At 37.9% G+C, this 23,556-nt stretch overlaps 1 protein-coding gene across 1 annotated transcript; it reads right to left on the bottom strand.

Moving 5' to 3' along the window:
- Positions 1–596: 596 nt before the first annotated feature.
- Positions 597–23,185, bottom strand: TRIM23 (tripartite motif containing 23; the record flags this gene model as incomplete). Its single annotated transcript, XM_082497210.1, has 11 exons — positions 597–3,724; positions 4,095–4,219; positions 5,668–5,778; positions 5,889–6,018; positions 11,936–12,070; positions 13,127–13,342; positions 13,881–14,063; positions 14,618–14,896; positions 15,804–15,925; positions 21,955–22,117; positions 23,084–23,185. 11 exons carry the CDS (start codon positions 23,183–23,185, stop codon positions 3,545–3,547), a joined length of 1,746 nt encoding a protein of 581 aa, XP_082353336.1. The 3' UTR covers positions 597–3,544.
- Positions 23,186–23,556: the final 371 nt, after the last annotated feature.

Below are 23,556 nucleotides of genomic sequence, written 5' to 3'. Positions count from 1 at the left end.
TCAACTCTTGGAATGCCAGCGTATAAAGTACTGTGCAACATGTTTGGCATTGCCAGTAATGTTTTTTTTATGTTTGCTTTCTCATTATTTTATCCCAGGGAGTCTGTTTCTGGCTTCATTTTTACCCAAAGTCCTACAAACATTACCACTTCTACTTCTATACTTGGTTTAAAATAAACGATAAGCTAAACTTGACTTAGCTGAACTAAGCTTAAGTGTTTCTGATGAAAGTCCTCAATGAAAGCTTAGACAAATTCTCAAGCTGCCATGAATTTGTGGCTAAGTATGGTCCTGTTACTCTGTTGGATAGTTACGTCTACTCTAAATACAGTCACATTAACTTTGACTGTTTATGTTCACGTAACTCAGGAGTTCTGGTAACTTCATTCATGAAATGAGATGTGATACATGCTAATCAAATTCAGTCCCTCAAGAACTGCTACCAGATAAGGAAGCTTATCTTCAGTGAGATAAAGGGATAAAGAGATATCTTCAAGGATCAGTAAGAAAAATTCTACAGTAAGTTAAATGGAGCACACCTCTATTCTGAGATGATCTTAAAAAACAAACACGCAAGTTTGAGAATTAATTTTAATAAAGTTTAAGATACTTTTATTGAAAAGAATTCATTTTCTGGGCAATTCAAATTGCAGCAGCTCATGAATTGTTTCCACTAAAAGAGCCCTTTCTTTCAAGAAATCTTTACATAACATCCACAGCTACTCCGACAGTTAAGAATAAGGACTATCTCAGAATGAAACCCTCATGTACCACATAGTGCACAATAAATTTGAAGGTAGCATACAGTAAGACCATATCAATTGATAAAACATTTATTTTTCAGTTAGCCTAGCTGTATTATTTTTGAGCTGAGATTCTTTGAAAAAAAAAGCCACAACACAGTCACTGGATGTCATATTTACTCAGTTTCACAATTAAGCCAAAATCTTATGAAAAGTTATTTAATCTTTTCAAATAATCCCCATAGTTAGTAATACTTGAGTGAGTTTAGTTGAAGAAATACTCCAATTAAGTCAGTACACTAAAAACTAAAGTTCAGTAAAACTGGTGAAACAAGCTTAAATTTATAATTGAAGCAGTTTATATGTAGTATTAATTTATAATACAAATAAACCTCAGTGTAACTGTTTACACTGAGCAGTTCACAGACAAACGCAACACTTTCACAGTTACTTCAAGTCATCTTAAATAAATTCCATTTAAAAACACTTTATGGTAGCATTCCATGTGTCACAAGCAATCCATTGTACTCAAAAATACGCATGAGTGAGATTTTTCCTCTGCTCTCAAATGTAATGTTACAAAAAATCCAAACTGGTCACCTTGAATGTTTTGAAGTAGAACTATACCGAGAGGCACACATAACTGAAGCATAAGCCAGCTAAAATAAAATTACAGAATCAGGATTTTTCTAAAGAATACATGTCTTCTATGTTAAAAATATTCCAGGAAAAGGTATCTACCATGCTTAGCAGAATTTGTGCACATTTTAAAAAGAGCTATGAAGGGGCAGTCAGCCCTAACTAGGTCTGGGACTGCTCTGCAGTACAGGCTAAGCAGATGCTCAGGTCAGAGCAGCCAACTGTCTAGTGTGCAAGAAGTTACAGGCAGGGAAGGGTGAACAATTTTTAGTCGGCAGGTACAAGAAAACACCCTTCACTCTGTTGTAAACTATTTCCAAATTTACCAGGTTGTCTGAAGAAAAAGTAAATACCCTTTCTCAGTACCTATTTACTTAGGTAGACACTGAAGCCCGTTTCACAAACATTTAACTACTTTAAAGCTTAGTGTTCTTTCAGCTACTATTCAAGTGATTAGACTTCTGAAACTGAAGCTGCATTTAACCCCATTTACATGAAACATAAGTAACAAGAGAAAACTACAAATAAGTGTCATTATGAGGCAGTAGTTAACTGCTTTCTCTTGAAGAAAAGTGCAAATGCACTAAATTATTTGTTTATACATTCTTGGCTTTACCTAAGGTATGTAGTGGGAAAACATCATAAAATCGATATTACAATAAAAGCCATAGCCAGAGACAATGGGATACATTTTCTTTGCCGGGTGAAGTTCAGAGCTCTCACAGGTAAGCACACTTTTCAGTGTGGCAAAAATATCTACCCATCTGTAAAATAACTGCTCACTTCTACTCTCTGGTTCTCCCTATTCACCTCTACTCCAGTAAGAAAAGTCATGATATGCAGTTTTGATCTATTGGACATGCTCTTCGTAGCTCCTCTAACAACAGGAAGAGGTCCATGGCATGGATTCTTCAACTGGCAATGGCTGTGCACTTAAAGAGGAGTCCAGAAGATTCTGATGCACGGATCGGATAAAATTGTTAGCAGAGTTGCATATGCCGCAGAAAAAGACATCACTGCAACCTTCTCTAAATTTAAACAGCGCTACACCCATATTTCATGGGTTTGTGAATGAGTAATCTTTGAAAATAGAGGCACTGGTGACAGTTCCATGTCGAAGATACAGTAAGAATTAAAATCTAATTATGGAAGGTTTATATCACATTTTACCAGCTGCTCTTCTAAGTAAGAGTTATAATTAGTGTACACTGCTTTTACACTGTGTTGTTTAATATTTTAAGGCCACTACCTTAATCTGGAAGCATGACTTCTAGATAAAAGTACATAGCTGGATTGACATTACACTGCACTACTTCTTAAAGAAGTTTGAGTTGTTTGTTTGTTTTTTAAAAACTCGACTTCTTGAGGAGTAAGATTAATCTCTAAAGGCAGATTATGTCCTCAAGTGCGCACAAAATACTTTCACCTCAATACGACTATAGTCTGTCCATAAATAATTTAGCATGTGTACAATTAACAAAAAACCCCCAACTACTCCCTCCCCCCACAACTAGAAAACAACTAGCTAAATGATGCTACAGCTCCCTTGCACTGCAACACTGGTCCCCGTTCTCAGTTTTCTTTGCCCAGTTATGCTGCCTTCTGGTAATAAACAGGGAAGCTAACAAATAACGGGGGAAAAAAATTTCTTTTTGTGGTGTTTGCGCATGTAATTTTCAATGCCACCTTTAGATATTAGACTAGCACCATTTATTTCTGACTAAAGAGTTGGCTATTCTAATAACTTCAGATGGATTTTTGAATAGTTTCCTGGGAAAGTATTTCTAAACCACTCAAACTTTTTCTGACATGAATTAACTACTGTAACCTTGTTATAATTATTAGATAAATTTCAATGCATTTTTTTTTAATCAGGGAAGAATTTTAATTTGTAACAACCTGATTTCACCAAAAAGAATTTCAAGGCACCCTTGTAACTAGCCCATCCCATTACTTGTAAACGTATCAAATTTCAAAAACACTGTAACTGCACAAGTTTGCTGCACCAATTACCCAATCTAGGATAAAGGCTTGTATTTTTCTGCAACCACCGAGTTAAATAAAGTCCCCTCTTCAGACAGCAGATCTCGCCACAACATCCTAAATCATGCAAACAAAACACAACAGTAAACTACAACCTTGAACTGCAGCTGCTGTAAAAATTAAGCCACATCCAGGACACCAGCAGCCACTAACTGCCTCGAAAGCCAATCCAATCCTTCATAAAGTCCTGTACCACTTCGGGCATCACAACCCTGAATATACCAGCTACGGCCACAGCAGAGTTTGTGGAGACTCAGCAGTTCTGTGATTTCTTCCACTGAAAGTGCACCAGCTACATCCTGCAACAGAATCAGACACAAAGACTCAATTATTCTTCTGTATTATGTTTGAAGCATTTTATTATTAACTGATAGCTTAGACTGAAGCTACAGATCATATAAAAATCTTTCAAAAAACACAAAAGCCATTTTAAACAGTTACGCGTTTACTCCCTGTTATCATAAACCAAAACCTGGTTGTTGAATCTACTAAGCATGCTAGCATTGCTTATTTTACCAGCATTAAACATAAGGAAAACATCTCTATTTTATCCTTTCCGCCTTACCATACCCTACCCACAGCAGAGGGTTCAGGAAGTTGGAATATGATATACAAATTGAGGAAAAGAGTAACAGAGTGAAAAAAAAAAAAAAAAAAAATCACAAGTACCTGTTTATTAGCAAAGATCAAGAGCAAGGCATCCCGTAATTCCTTCTCTGTTAATAATTTTGCAAGTTCACTGTGTGCTTCACTGACCCTGTCTCTGTGACTGCTATCAACAACAAACACCACCGCTACAAAAAAAAAAAGAAATATTTTACACACATTCAAATATAAATTCTGTAAAACTATCTTTCAACTTACACAGTTCTTTTTTTCTAGCAGTCTTCTATGTGAAGTTTCTCAGCAGTGCGCAACTTCAATTTCAAATCCAGAGAGAGAGAAATGCCTTACATACCTCTATATCTTTGACAAAAATCTACAATTCATCATAAGACACGGAAAAACGTCTGAAGTTTTTTGCCTAGTCTAACATAAAGGCTGTGATATTTTAACTACTTAGGTCTAAAACCAGATTTACTATGTGTGGTTTAAATATCTCAGTTTAAACCATTTCTTGATCCATTTATACTCAAAGCAACTCCCACACGACTGTTCCAGTTACCCTTAACTGGCTGTAAAACAAACCTACAGGTTCAGCCAAATCAGCACAGCTTCCTTCAACCACAGACTACACAATCCAGAGAAGATTGCCATAGACCCAACACAGCAGCAGTAGATTTTACTATCCAACACAGAGTAATCAGGACGCCACAAAGACTGGAGACTCAGGGAGGCAGAGCTACAGGACAGAGTTTAAACTTACGTTTTTTGCAATGAACAAACCCCCAACACCAAAACTAAACAAAACTTACTGCAGGTATGCACCAGGTTAATTGCTTAGGCTTTCTCTCCAATGCACAATTCTTCAAAACAGACATGAATCCACGCTACTAGTGTTTACATGTTTAGTTTTAAGAGGACAACAGAAATCCCCAAATACAATTTTTAAAAGTTTGAAAACACAAGCAATTTAAAATGTTAAAAAGTTTGCAAAGCAGGCTGAAATAATGCACAAAGCAGAGCATATAAACTGACATTTGTCATTCCTAAGTATTTCAGATAATTCAGAATTAATTAACAAAGAGGAACCTCTTTCTAAATTGGAGAACAGCTATGGACGATTTACAGAAAGACAGCATCAGTTTCTAAGTCAACACCATTTAGGTCAACGTTTTCAGTGCCAGCAATCTAGTCTATGAGCAGATATTACACTGTAATACCAAGTCAGAAGTTACAGAACTTTGTAGAATGTTTTAAGTTGCCAACTAAATGCTCCTAAAGGCTGAGTATTTTCATTTCAAGTGCTATTTAAGTTTCATACCTGGCAAGTACTACTCTCACTATGCAAACTTTGGAACACTGCACCTTATCTGTTGTGAGCTAGAACCAGTTTAAACGAGATTCTAATTTTGTTTGGCTCCATGAACCGTCTGATGGATTTACGGAGAATGCACCTTTATTGTGCAGCAGACACTATGACCAACTGGATTAAAATTTCTTAGCTCATGAATCTAGCAGCTGTACTTTGCATTAAATGAACTATTTTTTACAGTTATAAATTACTTCTATTATTAATCTTTTTGGCTCTGAAATAGAAGCTAGAAGACAAAATACAGTATAAAAGTTGTATTAATCTCACCTTGTGTATTGAGATAATAATGTTTCCATAAAGGCCTCAATTTGTGCTTCCCTCCTACATCCCAAATGGTAAACTTCAAATTCTTGTATTCTACTGTTTCAACATTAAAACCTAGAATAAAAATATTAAAGTTTTATAGTCTTTTTCTATATGAATATAAAATGATCAAGTTCTACAGATAAGCCAAACAAAAAAATTACATATAAATTGTTGCTACTAACCTATTGTTGGAATTGGCTGCATGAATTCATCTTGCTTTAACTTAAACAAAATAGTTGTTTTGCCAGCTCCATCTAACCCTAGAGTGACAACACGAATTTCCATTTTTGGTCCAATATGTACCCTGTTGTCCTGGAAGAAACAGCATACACAAAACAAGAGCAAGTTTAGGAAATTCAAATTAGAAACCCCTTAAGATATTTACCTTGTCACTATTTATAAAGTGGTTAAATGGATGGACTCCAAAAATACAAGGCACAACCACCAATCACCTCCAGCAATAACATAAGCCAAAATATCCAATAATCTCTCTAGTGAACCTGTGACTTCTGCCTAAGTTATCCCATGCCTTTTAGAAAGACAGCCAATCTCATGCTAGTATGTCTGTACCTGAAAAAATTTCAAATTCTATCATTCTTGGCTTAAACCGCATGAGGAGTTGTTCATAGCAATTAGTTAGAATTCTCTGACCAGAGAAGTCTCTATCGGTTTTGTAGCTTTTCCACTATGTTTCATCACATTATAAATGCTGCCAGCTGCAAAACTATTTCCTTGCTGGAGGCTCCATAGCTACGCCTCTTCACCTCAAGCCATTTCCAATCCTTTACCCCATTACAACAGCAATATTATTAGCATTAAGCAGTAATCTGAAATAGTGAAGAAAAGCAAACAAACAAACAAAAAAAAACAAGTCTTGCTTGGAGGCAAGGAAAAAGAACCAACTTCCTACTTGTAGTTTAGACCAAGCTACCAGTAGTATTGAATGAGCGGTTACTAACAATGCAATCAAGTGGTATTACTAATATAAAGCAGCAAACCATAAAATGTAAAATAAACAACATAAGCTAAGATTACAATGTAGCCCTGAAACATATTTTGAAGTATTTTGAAATGCTACCTTGATGAAATACCAGAGTTTCAATCATCAGAACTATTTGGCAATACATTTCTTTTCTTGCAAAATCCAGACAGCACCGTGCTAGGCAAATAATACACAAAACCCTGTGTCTACCCCACACAGCTTTTTATTTCTTCCTGCATTAGAAATGCTATTTATTGAGTGCACAAATGCTACAACCTCTCCTGGTACAAGACCAACATGCATCAGTGTGATCAGATGTATAAACATCCACATGATGCAACTTGATACATACACACAATACACACAGAATCCATTACATAGTTGGATTTATATCATCATGACATGCAGCTCCATGCTCCCCTCTGTCACAGATGAACTAGCATACTTCCAGAATAATAAATACAGATTAATTCAATGACCTTATGCTATTGCAATCTCCAAAGACAGTAAAAACACCTTCAGAAACTGCTTTCTAAAAAAAATTTTAAAAATTAAAAAATAATGCAAATACCACAATGCGAAAGTCAGCAAGTCACAATTTTAAGCGTAAGAGTCAGGTCAAAGGTCCATCTAATCTAGCATGTTCTCTGAAACTAGGTAAAGATGGATACATGTGAAAGTAAGGAAAAAGGAAAGCACCCTCCCTGTACCTAACAGCTTGCAGCTCATGGACTTACTGAGCCAACAGTGTGGTTTCTGCAACTAACAGATCTTGATGTATTATTCATCTGTTCATCCGTTTGCTTCTTGAAACCTCAGACCAGGGCCCAGAAGATCCTTGGCATAGAACTCCACAGGCTAAATATTTGTCATGAAAAAATTACTTTATTTGAATCTGTGAAATAAACTTGTATAAGGCGTGCAGTTTCAGTGCTACAGCTTTGATACTACACAAGGCTGATGCTCCAAAACCAAAGGACTAACTGAATAATTGAGATTTGGAAAATAAAGCATTGAGAATTACTTGCTTTTTAATAAATTTACTTTAAGTTCTGGGATTTTGGATTCAGAGCTGAAGTTATGAAATTCAGTGACAACATTGCAACACAGCATGTTATCAAAAAGGGTTATCTTTTGGAGAAGAAAAACCTGTGGGCAGATTCTTGACAAGTATGTCAGCAGGAAAAATGCAAGCAAAGAGAAAGAACACAAAGAAGTATGCAAAAGGCACTGAAGAGTCTAAAAAATGCCCTGCCTCCAGCACCCTTTTCACTCATGCCTCAGTTCCGATTTTGTCTAAAATTTCTGGGGATGAACCTCCACAGTTCTCCTCGGTGCTTGAAAAGGAGGAAGAAAAAGAGGCAGCTCTGGATAGAGCTGCTAATTTCATAGGTTTCTTGCTGGAGGCAGCACCCTGTCTATGGCCAGAGCTTGCTGACAGTGAGTCAACCTGGCCACCCTCTCAGGGCTACACCAGGAGCACTCACTGGTCACCTCTACAGTTCCCATGGCTGGAGGGCAGAGGGAATACGGGCCTGCGCAACTTAGAGCATCAGAGAAGTGGAGGAGATGAACGATTCTGTCAAACTTAGCCATCCTGTTGCAGTTTACTTTCTGTAAGGTTTAGAGTGAAAACAGGTTGTTGTCAGTATGTTTGTACTCTCTCAGAAGGAACCAAAATGCAATCTGTGATGGACACCAAACTTCCATGTTTTGCGTGAGTAGTTCTGTCACTTCAGGAAGAAGCTTACAAGAAAAGTTCCTACTCGGAAAACAGTGTATAGCACCTGTAATATGAATCAGAAAGAATTGACTATTGATGATCACAGCTAGAAATTGACAGATGAAAAAAATCTCTCTGCATCAACTATATCAGCACCTTTAATCAAAAATGTTATTTAAACAAATTTGGCCAGTAAAACCACTTCTGGCAGGTGCATAATTTGACAGCATACTTAAAAACAGGTAACCTGTGACTTCTGTTCAAGTAAAACTCAGTGTTTTCTTAAATCTCAGTATAGAAAGTGCAGAAGAAAAACCCACACAACTGATCTCTTGTGTTTTGTCCTTGTCCTTTGTCTCTGTAAATAAATTTGATGACATGACAAAAGCAGTATATAGGTTTACTGAAAGATAGCGTTAAATGCTTTCTCTCTGATAGATTACTATCTTCTTCGGTACTCTTGGTGTTGGTAAGGGTTAGCAGTTTCCCATACTTGCTTCAACATTAACAGATAAGGGGTCTTTACTATCCCAAATACTGTTTTCTTAATCATTTTCTCTCTCCCCAGTATGTACGCACAAATATTTAGGATGACCAATTGCTAATCCTGTATATAACACTCCACAGCCACTGGTCTCCAGAATAAACCAGCAACCTCTCTCTTCAAATAAGGATCACACTCCTGGATTAGGAGCCATTTCCCTGCCAACAAGCTAAGTACATGAAGACATCTCAACTTCATTTGGTCAAGTCCTTGTAAATACACAGGTAAAGAAAGATCCACTGGAAACAATATATTAACAACATTTGGAAAAAGAATATGATATACTAACATATTTCTTGGAAGATTTTCAGCATCTTGTTCTGGAACCCTCCAAATCTTCCCTTCAGAGCTTTTTATGTGGCATTTCCCCTGATAGAAGGAGGAGGAAACAGCACTATCCATGTTTCTCATGGATTCAGTGAAAGAAAAAAGGCAGATAAAAACTACTCGCTTTCAACAGTGAAAAGGACTTCTCCCTCTGCCCCTTAAATCTCCACTACCCTCACTGGATATGGAATGTTCCTCTGATCTGATACTGTTTGAAATTTTTTTTAATTTTATAATGGAAGCAGCCTTCAGTGCAGGTGAGTTCCTGAGAAAGACCTCTTCAGTGATATAATAGTTTACAGGTTTTGATCTGAGGATTTTATTTCTGACTGACCTTTCTGACCTTTCAGGTATAACAAGTTTCACTACAAGACACAACAGTGGCCATCAGCAGTATTCTAAACTAACATTCTAAAAAAAACATTGTGTAGAAAGAGAGTTTTAAACTTTGTCAGAACTGAGGAAACATAAAAAGTAAGAAACTGAAGTAATTTTTTTCACCTTACTTTTTCATGGCTGCTGCTGTTTTTGTGAAAAATGATGTTTGCTTTGGCACTTTTGAAATTCACAATCTAAGTTTCAGAAGACTTCATAACAATACCAATTTGTCACAGGAGGAAAAACAATGGAAGCCCCATTTTTTTCTAAAGAAAGCTGAGGTGTAGAGAGACACTGGAAGACTTTTGGGTCCTCCAAGCTGAGACATATTTCAGATCTCCTACTACAGCTTAGCTGGCTGCAACCATTTTTCCAATTGCTCAGAAATTCACAATCAAAATTTTCTGAGTCAGATTAACAACTCCTAAAGGCAAAACCAGACATCTGAAATGCCTCTCTGACTGAGCCCTGTGAGATGGCAGCAATCACCTCTGAATACACGGAATGCAATTCATCATCTGTGAAATGTGAACGCTGTTTCATTTATGGAACAATGGGGGTTTGCAGAAGAGGTGTCTGATTGTAACAACTCTGGCCTCTGCTGAATAGGGAAGGGAGGGGCAGAAGTGAAAATGCTGCATTTATTGATCTGACAAAACAGTTATTACATGGACATTTAAATATACTGAATTTACAAAGCAAATTATTTGGAAGAAATCGAATTTATGACAAGGACTGGGACAGAATCTGCATAGAAGCACCTATTTCCTTATAGTAAAAGCTTCAACAGCAACAGTTAAATCATGGAATCACGGAGTTTTCAGAGCTGGAAGGGACCTCTAGAGATCATCTTGTCCAACTCCCCTGCCAAAGCAGGATTGCCTAGAGCACATTACTCAGGACTGCATCCAGGCGGGGCTTGAAAATCTCCAGGGAAGCGCACTCCACAACCTCCCTGGGCAGCCTGTGCCAGTGCTCTGTCACCTGAACCGTAAAGAAGTTTTTCCGTGTATTGGAACAGAACTTCCTGTGTTCTAACTTGTGCCCATTGCCCCTCTCCTGTTACTTGGAACCATTGAAAAGAGCCTGGCTCCATCCTCCTTCAACCCACCCTTTAGATACTTGTACGCCATAATAAGGTCTCCCCTCAGCCTTCTCTTCTCCAGGCTAAAGAGTCCCAGCTCTCTCAGCCTTTCCTCATAAGGGAGATGCTCCAAGCCCTTAATCATCTTAGTTGCCCTTCGCTGGACTTGCTCCAGCAGTTCCCTGTCCCTCTTGAACTGGGGAGCCCAAAACTGGACACAGTATTCCAGTTGTGGCCTCACCAGTGCCAAGTAGAGGGGGAGAATGACCTCCCTCGACCTACTGGCCACACTCTTCCCTATGCAGCCCAGGATTCCATTGGCCTTTTTGGCGACAAGGGCACATTGCTGGGTCATGGATAATTTACTGTCTACTGTCAGTTTCATCTCAGCAACAAGAGATCCTATTCCTCTTTCACCCATTCAGAACCAAAAAACCCCATAAATCAAAGTACTTCTTGTTCTTCAGAGTTTCAAACTTATTTAGTCTCCTACATGAAAAGTATCACTGTTATGAAACTCCAAATAATGGTATCCCTTTCAAAGAATAGGTGGTATTGAAATTATATTAGAGCAATAAAAAAACCTACTTAGACGATGAACTGTGTCTAAACTATCCATGAGTATAAAGCAACTATAAGACAAACTATCATTCAACAGACTGAAAGACATACATTATTTTTAGTATTATAAACTGAAAGTTGTAACAGCTTTATTGCATTTAAAAATAGGTGTGCAATTTTCAGGAAATAAAATAACAAACATTCTGCATAAGTTATGCTGTCCTCACGAGAAAGCCAAAAACACATGGAAAAACAAAGGGTAGATTCCTGGTCTGAGTTCAATGTAAAACAAATCAGGGATGTTTCCACAGAAAGGTGTTTCTAGAATTCACAAATACTATCTTACATATTTAAAGGAAAGCAGCCAATGTTCAATCAAAGCTACTAATGTAGCCAATGTCAAACAAATGTTTCTCACACTTATTATAACAGCACAGTGGTTTTGTTGCTCAAATACCAGATGGCACTCATCATATGGTAAGACACTGCGGCTCTAACTGATACTGAACAGTCTAAATTTGCTCCAATAAATACAGTGACGTAATTAACGAACATTATTCCTGCTTTCTTTTAAATTACATTTAGGACTTCATAAAGTAGATAGCTGTACTTTCATGAGATTAAGAATACCTTTGTAAAAGTGACAGGTATGCTAGCATCCAGCTGTACATGATCTGCAAGTTCTGTAAACTGCTGCTGCTGCTTCTGTAATGTCTCTAGCAATCTTGTAATTTCCTGTTTGGCCAACACTACCCTGCAGTCATCCTAAACAGACAAAGAAAACAAAAGCATGCCTTTCCTTAGTAATTTACTTAAAATAACCAAACACAATGTAAATATGACGGCTGAAAAGAAAGCATTTTAAATAGAAATGCTCTAGTCAAAGAAACACACATTTACAAAATAGATTTATTTAAAATTGCAACACAAATGTGAAGGCTTTGTCATTGTTCCTTAATATTAAAAGATACTAAATAGTTCTGCAGTTTTAAAAAACTTTTTCTTTGACCTCTCAGTCCTGTAGGAATAAGAACATATATTAAAGGAGACAGGAATGTAATATATAAAGAATATTTACATAATTCATGTATCATTCCAGCAGCTGGAAGAGAGCAGCTGCTTTGCAGCGTACAGCAATGCAACTAACACAAAATATTAATATCCACCCAGTAATGATGGGACCATTTGCATAGTTAAAAGTACATCTAAGCAACCAGACACTAACTCTAAATAAATTTTTAAAAAGAAAAAAATTACAAATAAAATATTAATGAAATAATTTCTTACACTGTTTACTGTTCATTGCATATACCATTTACTTCTTGCTATCACTAAATTAAGTGAATAATGGACCAACCAGATACTCTCATATAGCCACTTTCTTCATACATTTAATATTATTACAATTACTACCAAAAGTTATTTAGTCCCAAAACATTTTTTCCCATCAGCCTTGTATGACAACTATATTGAAACACCTATACAGGTAACTGCAACTTTAAAATCCTTCCCATAGAACTTGTAGGTTTTTTGCTTGTTTCATCTCTCCTTCCCACTAACCCCACAAATAACCAGAAATTACTCCAGACATGAGAATCATACTGCAGGATTTCCAACAACTGGAGAATTTGATGCTTTTGTACTGATTATCCCCATTTAACACTCGCTTGTAACGAATACGTGAATCTCATATCATTACTGTTTGAACATTGTAAAGGAAATAAAAATGCAGAATACTATCTAACCTTTTCCTTTGTAGCCTAAAGTTAATTTCCAGTTCCACCTGTCTTGCCATATATTACAGCTCACTTGTCAACCTACCTGTTGTAAAGTCTTTTCACAATGAAGGCAAGCTGTTGAAACCTGTGACAAGAGGATGGTCATGTCTTCTTGCTGTTGCCTAAGCCAAATCAACTTCTCTCTCACGTGAGCATCAACAACACTAAGAGCCATTTCCTCCTGACGACAAAGGGTTTCATGAAGATCAGAAAAATAGGCTCGGACACATGAACGAGCGTTCTCTGCAGTCCCTGGTACCTACAGTGTTGCAGTCAGGAGATCCAGAGTATTAAGGACACCAGTTGATTCCAGAAATACATTTTTCATTTTATTCCAGTTTCTAACTTTATGTTCACATCTGCTTGGTTACATCACAGTTCAAGTCCCAGTTATACAGAAAGTCTTATCAGCTCTAAGATCAAGATCCTCCAAGAAGTTATGCCAATAATCAAATAGATTATCTGTCTGTATACGCACCTTACTAAAAATGACCAGGGAAAAAAGCCTCAATAGTATCACAGCACCTGAGAACAGATGCAATCTGTCACAGTACACTGTACTAGCAATTATACAGCTTTCCCTGCTGCCTCCCTATTTTCATGTAGCCTAAAAACATTGTAATGGGCTACAAATTCCCCTCTATCTGCTGTCTTAAGCCTCAAAACTGACTTGGTAGAGATAAGAACTTAAAGTCTTGTCTTATAAAAACCACATATAATTTTCAAAGAAATTCCTTATCTTGGTTATTACAAAAAACAAATATTCTGTGCAAGTGGTGGGAAAAAAGAAAGCATACATGTTCAGTATGGGCCATTCCAACTCCATCTTCAACTATTTGTTCTCCTCCTTCTATATGCTGAACAATTCCAACTAATTTTCTGGAATAATCCGAGATTTCTTCTGTGAAAGTTCTTATACAGTGGGCCATGTCTAAAATGGATGCACGAATCTGGTTTGCTTCTGGTTCCAAGACAGAATGCTATTAATTAAAAGCAAAATATCAAAGATTAATTATAAATATCTTCCTTAATCATGTTTTCCATTTTACTACATATTTAAAATATATGTGTGTATGTATATATATAGGAAAGGCAAATAAGAATTTCAAATCATCTTGCAATTTAAAATGCAATCAGGAGTTACAGATTATGCTGAGACTAAGATAAGCATCTAGTAATTACACTAGTAAATATACAAACTTGCCTGTTTACCTTAATAAACTATAAAAAAAGAAGAGTGGTCGGACTGCACTAGGTTGGGTGAACCTAGTGTTTGCAAGATGAAAACAATTTTCAGAACTTTTAGACTGTCGATCTTAATAAAAAAATAACATTGTGATCTTAGAAATAATGTTTTTTTCTTGTAATTTTACCATGGCAGTTAACTGAAGGGAAAATGAAAGAACAGTATGAAGTTACTTCATATCAAGACAAGAATCTACCTTCCTTTCTTGATAATATTTTTTACTTTAATTGGATAAATAATCATGCAATCCACCCCATGGCATGACTAGAAACAGATTATTAGCCGTACCTTATGACCTTGATGCTTCCCATATTCTTTGCAGACACAACACATAAGAGGACTTGCCTGACAGCCCTCTTCTAAACAAACAAACTCAATAGCATGCACTTGGTGTTGCGAGCACATGGTCTTCTCATGAGGCTTATCAGCAAGAGGTACGCGCCTGTGTTTTGCTAGTGTCTTTGTAGAATGAGTAATCTGGGAACAGTCTGCGCACAGGTGAGTGGCACAAACAGTGCAATATACAGATGCAACATGGGCTTCATCTTCATCACAACGAATGATACTCTAACATTAAACAACAACAAAAAAAGACAAAACTGAACTTGTTAACATATAATCCCAATAACTCAGGAAAATCAGAAGACCCACCACCATTATAAGCCTAAAACCAGACCTTCCTTAAAAGGTACACACTAATAAATATTTGGACTACTTTGAAAACTTGGTATCATATTCCCAACAAATTTTTTAAAAATAAAAGTCAGTTTCCTTTACAGTCAGCTCCAATAAATTATTCTAGAGGTGTACAGTGATTTTATAAATCCAAACTCCATGGAAATTGTAAAGGTTTGGAGCCTGCAATAATTCAGGCTCCAGTCATTTCCCCCCAGCAGTCATTACAGAACGAAGAATTACAAAGTTACAGGCAGACAAAAACACCAATGGAAAAAATAGGCGCTTAGGACAGTTATCTATTCCTAGAATGGCACTGCATGATACTTTTTGCAAACCTGTTGTTAATACTGAAATGATTAGAGCAACTAGTTTGAATAATGAAGTACTATTGCATGATGCAGAGATATCAAATTACTATAAAAAGGCAACTACTCGGGAGAAGAGTTGAAGTCTTTAGGAAGAGTTTCTGAGAAGTTTTAGAAAACTCTTCTTAAATCACTATAACTAAAATATTCAAATAAGTAACATTTTCTAGAAAACTTAAAAGCCTAAAAAAGAGGAAAAGAGTATCCATGTTTGGCAATACCTTTTTATCTTCTACTTTAGTCAGCATGGATTAGCATTTAATTATGAAGCAACAAATTGAAGACTTAATAATAGATACTGAAAAAAAACGATAGCATTACTAGTGAAATTATATTTGCCAAAAAAAGAGGTGGTGGTTGGTTTTTTTTCCTATCTAGAGATACCTTTAAGTAAATGTAACAAACTTTTTACTTCTTTTAAAACTCAGTACCTCTCCAGACAGACCAATGCCTTCTTCTGCCATCCCACACTGCCCAGCAGGTCCATTCTGCAACCGTTCCAAGAGTTCCAACAAGGCAAAATTCTTTTTCAAGCCCCAGACACCAGAATCTCCTATTTTTGAGGAAGAGTTAAAGGGGTGGAGAGGAAGAAAAACCTCAAGCAAATACCATCATAAGAATTTCCACAAACCACAGTCGAGATTCTGACAAATATTAAGAGCACATTAACTACAGTGATATTAACTCGAGTGAGATACAACTACCACTTTTTCTATGTAAACTCACACACTACCTTTCCATCCTGTTCTTTCCTTCCATCATGGAACTATTTAATATTTATACAGATTTTCCCTACTGATAACATGCCAAGATTATAAAAAATTTACAAAAACTCAGTAAAAATACTTGTAAAATAATCCACAATAGCTAATATCTGAAGACTACACGGAACACACAAACTCTAATGTGTATCATAAAAATTAGTATGTACAGTGAACATTTCTACTGTACTAATAGAAGCTGTGAAGAATTCACACTGAAAAACCTCATATTCCCTGAATCACAAGATGCAATGCTTATTGCAGATCTCAGTCCAGTAAAAACCTGAGTAACAGTTAAAACAATATTCAGAAAGAAAGACCCACATACAACACTATTTGATGTAGCAAAAAAGAAGATATTCCCTAGATACTCCCTAGAGCAAAGCAGAAGACCATGTCTACTCCTGTCTCATCCTGATTTTGCAGAGGTTAACATGAAACAACGTGATGAGCGAACAACAACAACAAAAAAAGTATTTTAACTTTTGTTTGCCACAGATCTTGAAGGAGTTTACAGCAGAAGTTATGTTCTGGTTCTCCACAACTACAGTTAGCACAAGCACAGTCATGTGCCTTGACGTATTCTGACTTCAGGGCTTCGTTATTTTTTAGCTCTAGCCACTCCTAGCAGGACCACAGTGTTTTTTTTAATAACACAGGGCATGGAAGAGTCACCTCTTATTACAAGTTGAAGAGATACAGAGCGTAATAACCACTTTTAGAATCTAAATTATGTCAAACCAGTTTGTAAATGGAGTCCAGACTTGCTTACACTGTATCTAGACAGATTTCTAGACACTAACTCCCAAAAAGCAAAACACAGAAAACTGGCTAGATGGTTCTCTTCCACAGTGTTCTATTTAGAACAGCACTGTCCCATAGCAAACTGACTGTGCACAATCTTCAGTTACTACAGTATATAAAATACTCACATTAACAACACACCAAGATAATGACTGCTGATACTAATGTGGACCTTGCATCTCCAGATTAGCCATTAATCCAGATTGTCATTAATAGCAGAGTATACATGGATGCACCCACACCAAAAGGATAAACCTACTTATGGAATAGATTATAGCAAATTAGCCTTTAAACAAACATTGTCTTAGCCTTTAAGCAAACATTGGATAAGGCTGAGAGGAAGAAGCTGTTCAATCATTAGATAGTTTCTTGCAAAAGTATTGTCTTTCACAGGTTTCAATATGTTTATTTAAAAAAGAAAAAAAAAAAAAAACAAAACTAAGTGGTGCTCTCCTCAGTTTACATTCTTGTATCTGATTTTAATCATGTTATGTTAGTTCTGTTCCATGTCTAGCATGAAGAGAAAGCCAAGCCGGAAAAGTCAAAGCAGAACTAATTTACTGAAATGTAACCAACAGAAAAGATATGTCTGTAGCTATTCTGTGTTTATTTTCTAGTTCATAACTTAAAGCTGGCAGGGGAAACAAAGTTACACTGCTTTTACATTCTTTCTTTAGCTTTTTATTATATATCCTGAGATTTGCTAATACATGTTATACATTGTCAGTACACTGTTGATCTTGGACACTAATGGAAAAACAGGCAAAGCTTACATATCAACTATTAATCTACTAGAACAGAATTTATAACCAATAAGCACTCTATAAAACATGCATTATCTACAGGAAGTCATGTCTTATTTCACTGGTATCTCCCATAAAGTTTACACATTTAAGAAAAAGTCATTTTGCTTCTTTTTACACTAAACCTACTATAAAATTACTACATACTCAATATACACATTTCCAACATGTCTGATCAAGTGTTTATTTTATATTTAAAAACTCTAAAAGATGAGGTGTGTAAATACATCCATTTAATCTCTTGGTCTTTAGCTCAAATTCTGCTTTGGTCACAAACGTAAGAGAGTCTAGTGATCTCATCCCTGTGCTTACAAGGGATGTTTGTGCCCATTACAAAACCACTACACAATCTGACTGTCTCTTCTCAAAAGAAGAGTAAGACATGAATAGCAGGAAGTGTGCCAGCCAGGAATGAGACAGTGACAGAGTGAAGATACTAAGATCAACTCCAGCCAACAACAAAAATGTAATTTTAAAAAACATGAAGCTTGTCTGCAAAAACAATTATAAATAATGCAAGGAATAAAGGAGCAACTTTTGTCTAAATGTCTGAACAAAGTGAAAGATTATATTACAGCCATATTTTCTCGCACAATGTTTTGAAGTTTTATCTTAGCACTCAAACACTAGCAAAAGAATATAGAAATGTAAACAATACCAATAAGACAGATTCCATGAAGGATGCCAACACCACGTACATCAGTTCAACAAGTTCTAATGATAGAAAATAGTTTCAGCCCTGTAACATGATGATGGTAGGGAGAGATCACCTGAACCATGAATTGTTAAAGGCTTCCTTAGCAGAGCTGCTCAGCTAAAGTCAAAAGCCAGAGCTTCCAAAGCTGTTACATACGCACATCATTCCTAACAGTTTTCTGGTTCCTGTTTTTGGTTTTGTTTTTTTTGAACCTCCCCCCCCCAAAAAAAAAACCCAAAACAACCAAAAACAACAACCACCCACTAATCCAATGCAGGAAGAAGAGAAAAAGCAGTTTGCAAGAAATTATTTACCTCTTCTCTCAAATGAAGATACTTTAAGGAAAAGGCTTTAAGAGGAGTCTCTTCTTCTACAAAGATTATTTTATAGATTTTTCCCTAAATATATTGCCTGAGTCAACATAATCTCCAGAATATATGGCTTCATAATTTCAAAAATTGAAAAAGCCTTTTCCATTACATCTTTCTGGTTAAAGAACGTTCATCCGGTTGATGGTAAACACTAGACATCTTACATACCTTCAACATGTACATACTTATTTAGAAATCTCCACTACAAGATTAATCACAGGCAAGTTCATTAAAGATCTCTCAAGAAAACTGCAAAAATCTATGTTTAGTTTGCTCTGCAAAGCAACGTGGTTTGGGCAGGCTTTAGTTTTACCAGTTCATTACTAAATATTTTCTCTCATAGCAAAATTTTATGAATGATTAGAATATTTTGCTAAGCATGTAAACGATGTGTTGTCAATTTTCATTTGCAGATTCCGTATTTCCAGAAATCGTGATTGACAAAGTACTTCTAACCATGCCTTCCCCTATAGTTTTATATATATAGAAGAAATAGGCCAGTAAATTTAAACCAACCTCCACTTTAGAAGGGAGAAAATACAGCTATATATATACATATATAGATCCCTGAATATTTCTTTCACAAAGTTCCCAAGATACCTTGGGAAAACTTGGATGAATACAGCATTAAGTGATTTAGTAATAAGAGCAAAGGAAAACAAGCAAGTCTATCTGCTGAACTGCAGAGGTTAAATGACCAACTAAAAGCATCCGTAACTTCCACAGTTACTGATTAGGGAAGTTTGTTCAACACAGGTAGCTTTATGCTCTGATTATACAGCTTTTCTTTCAACAGAACTTTTTCTTGGCAGCAATCCTATAACCGAGATTTAGATACTGAAGAGCTTCCTGAGACTACCTCATTAAATGGCAGAATAGCAATTGCAGAAATGGGTGAAAATGGAGCTTGTTTTCTCACATGCCCTCAAATGGAGGGGAAGGAAAGACAAGAAGTTCCCTGGGCCCAGAGTTGTCATGCCTCCTTCCCAGCTTCACTCCTGTGCTCTCAGAAGGAAAACTGAGCCACAAGCGCAGATTTCATGAACAGCAGTAACTACGAGGTGATTAGAGCAAGACAACAGATGCCTCAAAGAGGGGCCATGATGAACTGCACTCCACAAAACATCCCATTTTTACATGCTGAAAGCAGTAACATTTCTTAAGACAGTTATGTTTCTTAGGTCAGTTCTTCTGGACCTAAGTAAGACACAAGAAGTGGCTATGACCATCTTCTGACCCAAATCACCAGGCAGAACATTTTTATTCACAGAATTGTTTTTACTTTCAAGCTGTTTTGCTAAAATTTTCTACCTATCAGATTTTTGAGCAACTGCTGGTCACAGCATATCATCCTTCTTTCTAGTACTAGCCAATAGAATGCAAGTCTGCTAACCGAGACACAAAAGCTGAAGTTTTTCTTCCCTCTTCCTATCTGTAGGAGCCTTACAAGTTTAACAACATTTCACTGTGTTTCATCAGAAGCTCCCCAGTATTATGTAAGATGAAAAAGCTTTAAGTATTTTTATAAAGCTTTGTTTTTGTTAAACCCCAAACCCACATAAATTAAGATAGGATATTTTCAGATGCCTGGGAAAAATGCATTATAAAAACTAAGAAGTGACAAGTTCCTTATCATAATAAAAATGCTACTTTTACTTTACAAGATACAGGCAGTGGTCTTGGACAGAAATGTTTCACAACAGCAGGACTGAGTGTTGTGCTCTAACATTTTCCTCCTTAAAAGCATACTTTAAAAATCTTGTGCAGCTGTACAGTCGTAGATAAGAATTAAGAAAACACATGACTCTTTTAGCCACATCTTCTAGACTGGCAATCATTCATGATGTTCACACTTAACTACCTCCCTCCCCCAGAAAACAAACCCCTCTTTCATGAGACTGACATTAAAGGGAGCGTGTCAGGTGGATGGGAACAGTCTATTTTCAGTGGTGCCCAGTGATAGGACAAGAGGTAATGTGCACAAACTTGAACATAGGAAGTTCCATCTGAACATGAGGAGGGACTTCTTTACTTTGAGGGTGGCAGAGCACTGGAACAGGCTGCCCAGGGAGGTGGTAGAGTCTCCCACTCGGGAGACATTCAAAACCTGCCCGGATGAGTTCTTGTGCAACCTGCTGTAGGTGACCCTGCTCTGGCAGGGGGATTGGACTAGATGATCTCCAGAGGTCCCTTCCAACCCTGACCATTCTGTGATTTCTTTTCTTGACTCCTGTTTCCATGAAAAAATCCAACAGAGGGCCCTGATATTCCTCTCAGTTTTGTCTACAGTCTAGCAGAATCTCTTACTGCACAGTAAATTATTATTTGAGCAAATCTGACATTTAAACATTTCTTTCATAGATTACTAGATTAAAGATCTTCTTCTCTGAGGATTCACCTCCTTCCACCAGCTTTTTTCCCCATGTGCTATTCAAAACCACTGAAGCCAGGTCTACTAACAAGTTCTTCACAGCACAAATTCTTATGATAACTCATCTTCTCTGTAACCTTATATTGAATAGGCAATTCCTATTCTGAAGGAATTATAAACTTGTGTCATCTTTAGCCTAAAATAAACTTCCACTTTTGGATAAAAGCTGTATCTTATCCTTTCAAATACTGCCTGCAGACACTCCTACAGTAGGGGAATTCCTGTTGATAGCCTGCCACTATCAATTATTACATATATAGAATCATGTTACATTTTAAAAAACAGGTTTGTTATCACTGATACTTCCTTCTATATCACCTCATCACAAATGTGTTTGTCAAAGAAACTACCTATTTAATTTCATAGTTTATTTAGTGTTTAGAACAACAGGAAAATAATACCCATTCAGGAACCCTTAGACACTAATTTAAAATAGAGTAGTCCCTTTGTATATATAGGTGTATAAAAGGACTTTAAGATATAAAGCTTGCAAGCCCAAGTTCAAGAAGATAAAGACAAAATCTTGACTTTCTAAGAGGTCTGTTTTACTAGTGCTTAACAGTGCTATGAGCTTCTCTGAATAAAAAGGAACACTGCACATTCGTTACTTAGAAATACTATCACTAAGTGAAGCATTAAGAAACTATATCTAGTGTTCTCTTCTAGATATCTTTGGCTAACAGGTTTTAAGAACTTTAAACTTATGTTTTCTTACCCAGTTCAGTAACTTGTCGATCAAAAGGACAACGAACTGCTCTGCCATGAAGGGGAAGCCGGGTAAGACAGTCATGGCAGACAGTATGGCCACATAAAAGCAGCCGGGGAACTTTGTCACCTTGCAAAGAAAATACATCTTCACAGACTCCACACTCAAGAACCTGTAATTTAAAAAGAGACCATTTGGGTTTGAGCTGATAAAAAAGCAAAACTTCATACCGTAAGCAATATGACACAGTTCATTCATTTTACAGAAATTCCTGCAATCACAGCAGAAGGGCTGAGTCATTAATTTTTCTTTGTATGCACAAATAACAATCACACAAATGATATTTTAAAAAGTATATAAATAGACATGAACAAAAGATTTTAACTCTTCAGCATCCCACCTGATCACCGCTAATTCTTGCCCACTTCATTTAGTGCACTGCCACAAGAAAAGCCCGCCGGCCAAGCAGCACAAGTAAGTAAGCAGAAACGTCCTCACAGCAAAAGGAAACGGAGGGCAAGACCCTGCCAAAGCTGACTATCAGCCGGTGGAGAAAGTTTCCTTTCATAACTGATCCATATAAAAAGGTCAGTCATACCAAGTTAGCCATTTACGAAGCTACAAACGCAGCATCGAGGTAGCAGGAACAAGCCAGCAGGGGACCGGAACATCTTAAACCGCTAATAAAAAGCAAAATTGATTGTCATTTAGAAAAAAAAAAAAAAAAAAAAGAAAAAAAGAAAAACACACACACACAAAAAAAATAAAGTCTGTAAGACAATAGAGACAGCTAACCATCTTAAGGGAGCCCAGGCGTAACGCTCCGAGACCGCTGCCCGCACCGAGGCAGCCACCCTTCCCCTCAGGCAGCGGCCTCCCGCGGGGCAGCCCCCTCCGAAGCGCCCCACAGCAGCACGGATCGGCGCGAAGGAGACGGGGAAAGGGCCTCCAAACCGGCCCCGCCGCCCGAGCCCAGCCCAGCCGCACCGCCTCAGGCGACGCCTCCCGCCCTGGAAACCCCTCGCTCCCCTTTCCCCCTAGCCGGGGCAGTGACGGTGCGACCCCGGCCGCCACAGCCTGCCGTGCTGCAGCAGGCGGTCGAGCCGGACGGCGCGAAAGGCCACGCAGCCCCTCTCACCTTCACTGCGGCGCCAGCCGGGCTGCGACCGCTGCCGCCAGACCCCCGGCTGCCCTCCAGCCCACCACCAGCCCCGACCTTGTTTACACCTACGGCCGCCATCTTGGGGAGGGCGGAGCAGCGCGGCCACCGGCAGCAAGGAGCCCGGAGCCGGCAGCCCGCCCCCCCCCGGCCCGGAGGCACCGCCCCGGTAGGCGCATGCGCTCCCCCGCCGCCGCACCGGGCCGGTGGGCGCCCGCCTCCTCTGACTCGCACCAGAGAACTACGGTTCCCATCGTGCCGCGTCGCACGGCTGCCCCCTCGCCGGCTCCTGCAGGACTACATTTCCCAGCATGCAAAGGAGGCGGCGGTGCCCCCCCCACCCTCTCCCCTCAGAACGCCCACCGCGTGCTCGCCCGCCCCCCCCGTCCGCCGGCAGTGCCTTCTGGGGGCTGTAGTTTCGGCCTCCGTGCCGGCGCCCTGCCGCGGCGGTG

This window comes from Vanellus vanellus (assembly GCF_965231255.1).
Source record: "Vanellus vanellus genome assembly, chromosome: Z".
Taxonomy (NCBI): domain Eukaryota; kingdom Metazoa; phylum Chordata; class Aves; order Charadriiformes; family Charadriidae; genus Vanellus; species Vanellus vanellus.
Note: the sequence above shows the minus strand (reverse complement) of the source record. Positions and strands in the feature narration are given on the sequence as shown.